General features: G+C 55.3%; 1 protein-coding gene across 1 annotated transcript in view; it reads left to right on the top strand.

Annotated features, from left to right (window-relative positions):
• Positions 1 to 1,927: 1,927 nt before the first annotated feature.
• Positions 1,928 to 6,868, top strand: part of tufm (Tu translation elongation factor, mitochondrial) — a gene marked incomplete at its 3' end in the record, with an annotated part of 9,127 nt that continues 4,186 nt past the window's right edge. The window contains exons 1-5 of the mRNA XM_048593936.1: positions 1,928 to 2,006; positions 2,390 to 2,430; positions 2,673 to 2,832; positions 5,070 to 5,236; positions 6,402 to 6,554. Of these exons, the coding sequence (XP_048449893.1) occupies positions 1,943 to 2,006; positions 2,390 to 2,430; positions 2,673 to 2,832; positions 5,070 to 5,236; positions 6,402 to 6,554 (585 nt within the window). The remainder of the gene's footprint in view (positions 2,007 to 2,389; positions 2,431 to 2,672; positions 2,833 to 5,069; positions 5,237 to 6,401; positions 6,555 to 6,868) is intronic.

Below are 6,868 nucleotides of genomic sequence, written 5' to 3'. Positions count from 1 at the left end.
CGTTGACTTCTGGCTTGGGCATGGGTGGCGTCACAATACCATTGGGCAGCACTCATCGGTTGCGGTTGGCGCCGCGTTTGACGGAGGGAGTGGTGGGGGGGGGGGGGAGGGGGGGGGTGAGTGCGGCGGAGAGGACTGGGGGCATCCAGGTGGGGGGGAGGATTGGGGGGACGGGTGCGTTGGGGAGAGAGCAGTGCAAGACAGGCACAACCAAAGGACAACGGTGCATCTTGGTCACAGAATCGCCAACCCAAACCGTTCCCCGCCAACGCCCTCCCTCATGGAAACAGGTGGAACGGGGAGGGGGGGTGGTCAAGACGGCATGCCGAAATCCCAACCCCTTTTTTCCCATCTTCTCCTGCCACCACCCACACTCTAAAGTTGGCCTCAGGACCTTGGTGAGGGCAGAGGTTGGCCATGAGGGCGAAAGGGGGCGGGGCCCGAGCAACGGTTGGGGCAAGGGGGCGGGGCCCGAGCGACGGTTGGAGAGCGAGGCGAGCCTTGTTGCCGGGGCGCGCGTTTTGGCGGAACCTTTGTTGCCATGGAAACCACCCAGGGCGCGTGACCCGGTGGAAGCCTTGTTGCCATGGAAGCTGCGGAAAGGGGCGGGGCCAGATCAAACCCTACTCTTTCCAACGTCGAGTCCCCCAAAGGCAGGAGTCGGAGGTTGGAGGATAAGACGTCATTGCGGGTCACGTCGGGTGGGAGCGCAGTCGTTGTTGGGCGGGAAGGGGTGATGCCATTACGGGGCAAGGCGAAAAGGGTGAAGCGGTGGGAAACGTCATTGCGGGGCACGTCGTGGGATGAGGTCCAGCCAGGTTGGCGGAGAAGGGTAACGTCAATGCGGGGCGACGTCAGCGGACGGGGCAAGCAGAGGCCGTTTGGGACAGCCGCAGGGTGTCCGTGGTGTCGCTCAAGGGCGGGACTGAGGCACGTGTTGAGGTCACTTCCCGGAGTGCCGGAGACGATCAGAACATCAAGATGGCGGCGCTGAGAGTGGGCGCAGGAGGTGGGCTGTCAGATTGATTATAGGATGGAGACGGAGACGACGCTCAGACCGATGTTGTACTATAGATGTGTATTACAAGACTAGGCAGAGAGCGCGAGCTGGAGAGGGCCGTCTCTGCAGCTGCACTGGAGAGGGATGTTAGGGGTTAGAGAGCGCGATGGGGAGAGGGCGGGGCGACGTCGTTGCGGGGCACGTCGGGGGCGGATGGGGCGACGTCCATGCGGGGCAGGAATAGGGCCAACGGAGGGAGAGCGGCCGGGCGTGCGCGGTGACGTTTAGAGGTGGGGACGGCGGGACGGGGTGAGGTCACTTCCGGAAACGTGAGCGCAATCACCCAAGATGGCGGCGCTCAGAGTGAGCAGTGGAGGTTGTCTCTCAGACGTACATTATATAATGGGGTGGGGGCGGGGCGGGTGGTGAGCGTCTCAGATCGATGTTATATTATATACATGTATTATAGAGAGATTAGGGTGGATTGGCCAATGGGAAATTGTCCCGTAGTGCCCAGGGATGTGCGGGTTAGGGTGGGTTGGCCAATGGGAAATTGTCCCCTAGTGCCCAGGGATGTGCGGGTTAGGGTGGGTTGGCCAATGGGTAATTGTCCCGTAGTGCCCAGGGACGTGCGGGTTAGGGTGGGTTGGCCAATGGGTAATTGTCCCGTAGTGCCCAGGGACGTGCGGGTTAGGGTGGGTTGGCCAATGGGTAATTGTCTCGTAGTGCCCAGGGACGTGCGGGTTAGGGTGGGTTGGCCAATGGGAAATTGTCCCGTAGTGCCCAGGGACGTGCGGGTTAGGGTGGGTTGGCCAATGGGAAATTGTCCCGTAGTGCCCAGGGACGTGCGGGTTAGGGTGGGTTGGTCAATGGGAAATACAGGGTAACGGGGATAGTATGACTACGTCTCAGTGCGATGCTCTTTGGAGGGTCGGTGCAGACATGATGGGCCGAACAGCCTCTTTCTGCACCGTTGGGATTCAACAATTCTTTGAATCTACCCGAGGTGAGGTTAGAGAGAGAGCGGGACAGAGGATGGTGGAGTTAGAGATCGCACAGGAGCGTGGAAAGGGGGATGGTTGGGTCAAATCTTTGAGGAGGAGAATCAGAGTGGAAGGCAGGGTCGCAAGAGGTAGGGAGAGGGACAGAGATGGAGGAATGCAGAGGGGGAAATTACAGGCAGATTAAAGTCAGTAAGAAATGCATGAATATGGTGAAAACGATGGGAAATATTCTAGCACCTGTCAGACAGGGATTGGCAGTGGGGGTGGTTTTGCGTCGGGGATGTAGGTGGTGAAGTTTGAGCATAGGGAGTGACTGTTGGAGAGGGAGGACGCTGGGGACTGAGCTACACCCATCACCATGTTAACCTTTCTCTGTATTTTCCAGTTCCAAAGAGCTGTATCCGGAGTTTGCTGACTGTTCGAGCGGTGAGTGCCCAATCCGACAGGAAACCAGAGCTGTGTATCTAACCCTGTCCTGGGAGTGTTTGATGGGGGACAGTGTAGAGGGAGCTTTACTCTGCATCTAATCCTGTGCTGTCCCAGTCCCTGGAAGTGTTTGATGGGGGGAGGGGATAACAGTGTAGAGGGAGCTTTACTCTGTATATTTGAGCCTTCTGCCTGTCTGCGTGCAGGCCCTGAGGATTTGCTCTCTCTCTGTTGATTGACAGACCCGGCTCCCCCAGTGCGTTCTGGTGGCCCCTGTCCTATCTCGGAGTCTCGCCGCTGAGGCCAAGAAGACCTACCAGAGAGAGAAACCTCACATGAATATCGGCACCATCGGCCATGTGGACCATGGGAAAACTACACTGACGGCAGCCATCACCAAAGGTAGCGTGGGAGGAGGAGGGAGCGAACGGGAGGGTGTCGAGGGGGAACTGAGTGGAGGGGGGTGTGTTGGGGGGAGCCGACATGGCGAGAGAGAGGGTGGGAAGTGGAGCCAACAAAGCAAGGAGGTGGGGGGGGTGGGGGGGGGGGGGGGGGGGGGGGGGGGGGGGTTGTCGGAGTGTTCTGCATGGTAGACTAATTTGTAAAGTTAGTTCACACAGGATTCAGGGAGAGCTTACCAATTGGATAGAAAATTGGCCTGACAGCATGAGGCAGAGGGTGGAGGTGGAGGTGGTGGTGGGGTGTGGTTTTCAGATTGGAGGCCTGTAACCAGCAGTGTTCCACAGGGATCAGTGCTGGGTCCGTTTCTGTTTGTCTTTTATATAAATGATTTGGATGAGAATATACAGGGTATGGTTAGAAAGTTTGCGGATGACACCAAAATTGGTGTTAAGAAGGTTATCTAAAATTACAAAGATCTTGATCAATTGGGACAGTGGGCAAAAGAGTGGTAGATGGAGTTTAATTTGGATAAATGCAAGGTCTTGCATTTTAGAGAAACAAACAAGGGCAGGGCTTATACAATTAATGGTAGGGCCTTGGGTAGTGTTGTAGAACAGAGAGACCTGGGGGGGCTTCAGGGACATAATTCTATAAAGTTTGTGTCACAGATAGACAGGGGGGGGTGAAGAAGGTGTTTAGCACACTTGCCTTCATCTCTCAGAGCTTTGACTGTAGGAGTCGGAGACGTCACGTTGAGGTTGTACAGGGACGTTGGTGAGGCCCCTTCTGGAGCAAGTGTGTCCAGTTCTGTTGTAGGAAGGATATTATTAAACTGGAGAGGGTTCAGGAGAGATTTACCAGGATGTTGCCAGGTATGGAAGGTTTTGAGTTATGAAGTAAGGCTGAGAATTTTTTCACTGGAATGTAAAGGTTCAGAGGCAACCTTTAGAGAGATTTATAAAATAATGGAGTTAATGGTCGTTGTCTTTTCCCTAGGATGGGGGATTTTAAGACTAGGTGGTGTACTTTTAAGGTGAGAGGAGAGAGATTTAAAAAAGACATGAAGAGCAATGTTTTTATGCAGAGGGTGGTTCGTGTGTGGAATGACCTTCCAGAGGAAGCGATGGACGTGGGTACAGTTACAACGTTTAAAAGACATTTGGATAAATACGGGCATAGGAAAGGTTTGGAGAGGATATGGGCCAGGAGCAGGCAGGTGGGACTGGTTTAGTTTGGGATTGTGTTTAGCACGGATTGAGCAGGCTGAAGGGCCAGTTTTCATGCTGTACGATTCTATGATCAGATCTGCGGCGATCTCATTGAGCAACAAAGCGGACTCGATGGGCCAAAAGGCCTACGTTTCCTATACCCCGGGGTATAGAAAGGGAACAGGAAAGGGAGAGTGTGTGTGATGTCGAGAGGATGGGAGCATAACTTGCAGAGCAAGAGAGAGAGAGAATGTGAGGATGGTGAAGGAATGTCGTGATGGATGGTGGCGAATAGGCGGTAGAAGGTGGTGAGAATGGAGAAGAGACTGCTGAGCACAATTTTGTGAGTGTGAGGGAGACAGCTTCTGAGCCATCAATTCTGGTCACCCTGCTATAGCCTGAAAGGGTTCGGAAAAGATTTACAAGGATGTTGGAGGGTTTGAGCTACAGGGAGAGCCTGGGGGCTGTTTTCCTTGGAACATTGGAGGCTGAGGGGCATGGATAGGGTGAATAGCTTTTACCCCAGGGTAGGGGGGGGATCCAAAACTAAATGGGCATAGGTTTAAGGGGAGAGGGGAAAGATTTGAAGGAGCAACGTTTCCACACAGCGTGGTGCTTGTATAGAACAAGCTGCCAGAGGAAATGGTTGGGGGGAGCTGGTACAGTTACAACATTTAAAAGGCATCTGGATGGGGACATGGATAGGGAGAGTTTATGGGAGGGTTTATAAAATCATGAGGGGCATGGATAGGGTGAATATCTTTTCCCCCCAGGGTAGGGGAGTCAAAAACTACAGGAGCAGAGGTTTAAGGTGAGATGGGAAAGATTTGAGGGGTAACTTTTTCACGCAGAGGGTGGTGCGTGTATGGAATGAGCTGCCAGAGGAAGTGGTGGAAGCTGATACAGTTAAAGCATATAAAAGGCATCTAGATGAGGACATGGAGAGGAAGGGTTTATGGGCCAAATGCTGGCAAAATGGGACTGGATTAGCTCAGGATATCTGGTGTTGCCTCTCTTCTCCCTCCACAGTTCTAGCTGAGGCCGGAGGTGCCAAATTTAAGAAGTACGAGGACATCGACAACGCCCCCGAGGAAAAAGCCCGGGGGATCACCATCAACGCGTCTCACGTGGAGTACACCACGCCGAACCGACACTACGCTCACACTGACTGCCCAGGGCACGCCGACTACGTCAAGGTGAGCGAACGCCACGCGGGGACCGGAGGAGCGACTGGGAGCGGGTGCCGGGATCCCGCGCCCCAGGAAAGGGGCTGTCGTCCTCAGGAGGGGGTGCGGAGTAGAGAGAGACCCCCACCCACCAAGCACCACCAGTGTTGAGTCACCTCCGAGACTCCGTGCGCACACACAGGAAAGTCTCGATCCCCTGGGATCGGGACAGACCAGGGGCTGATCTGATCACTCGGAGATTCTGGGATTTTCGGGCTAGATGGGGAGAAACCGGGGTGGGAGTCCGGGCCGAGGGGTTAGGGGGGTACTGGCCTTTCCAGAGTCAGATTGGAAGGCCTTCTCCGCGCAGAGCAAGGAGAAACACTCTCTCCAGGAAACTCTCAATATCCATCATCTCGTTTCCAATCAGAGAGAGCGATCGCTTCCCGTTCGCTGAAGAGATTTTGGGAGTGTTTGTGGGGGGGGGGGGGGGGGGGTGGGGGGGGGGGGGGTAGGGGTAGGCGTAGAATTGTGGTCAGCTCATGGATCAGACCCTGCCCCCCTCAAAGGGGCTGAATGGCCTTCTGTTCCTGTGTAAGAGGCTGGAGGAGGGGGGTGGGGGATGAATGGCCTCGTGATTCTGTTGCAGAGACTCAGCGAATGCAATAGCGCTGCACTGAAGTGGGGGTTATAGTTTAAATCACTCCCACCCCTTCCCCAATGCGAATCTCCGTTTTACGTTCCCTCTCTCCAGCTGTCCCTGTCTGTCACTGACTCATTCTCTCGCTCTCTCTCTCACACCGCACCCACCTCCCCCAACCCCCTTTGTACATGTCGCTGGCTCACTCTACACACCCCCAATCCCAACCTCTCTCTGTGTCTCCCTCTCTCCCGCCCCCAACCTTCCTATCTGTTGCTGGCTCTCGCTGTCCCCATCTGTCTGTCTCTGGCTCTCTCTCTCCTTCTCACTCTCTCCTCTGACTGTCGCTGGCTCGATCACTCCCTTTCCCCTCTGTCTGTCGCAGGCTCGCTCTCTCTCCCTGTGACTGTCTCTGGCTCGCTCTCTCCTTCTCACTCTCTCCCTCTGACTGTCACTGGCTCGATCACTCCCTTTCCCCTCTGTCTGTTGCAGGCTCGCTCTCCTCCATCTCACTCTCTCCCTGCCTATTGCTGACTCTCTCTCTCTCCCCCACAGAACATGATCACGGGCACGGCTCAGCTGGATGGCTGTATTCTGGTTGTGGCAGCAACAGATGGTCAGATGCCGCAGACCCGGGAGCACTTGCTGCTGGCCAAGCAGGTGACTGTTTCATCATGGGACGTGGCCATCGCCGGCAAGCGCAGCGCGTGACCCCTCGTTTCTCGGGGTGTTCACAGTGGGTCAGGAGTCACCTGTAGGCCCAGGCTGAGCAGGGAACACTGATTCCCTTCACTAATGGGCACTGGTGAGCGAACAGCCAGAGATGGGTTAGGAGTTGCCTATTTTAACCTCGGATATTTATCCCAAATTTTCAATCATTTCACCATATTCTGCGGGGGGATTCGAAACTGTGTCCCCAGCACATTAACTGCGGTATGTTGCAGTCCACTAAACCCTCCCCCTCTGCAGTATAGTGTGTGTTCAGCACGCTGTCGGCAGGGGTGGGGGGGGGGGGGGGGGGG

Source organism: Rhincodon typus, unplaced genomic scaffold (assembly GCF_021869965.1).
Source record: "Rhincodon typus isolate 14 unplaced genomic scaffold, sRhiTyp1.1 hic_rhity00004656, whole genome shotgun sequence".
NCBI lineage: Eukaryota > Metazoa > Chordata > Chondrichthyes > Orectolobiformes > Rhincodontidae > Rhincodon > Rhincodon typus.
The sequence above is the reverse complement of the archived record's forward strand: the minus strand, read 5'-3'. Positions and strand labels throughout refer to the sequence as shown.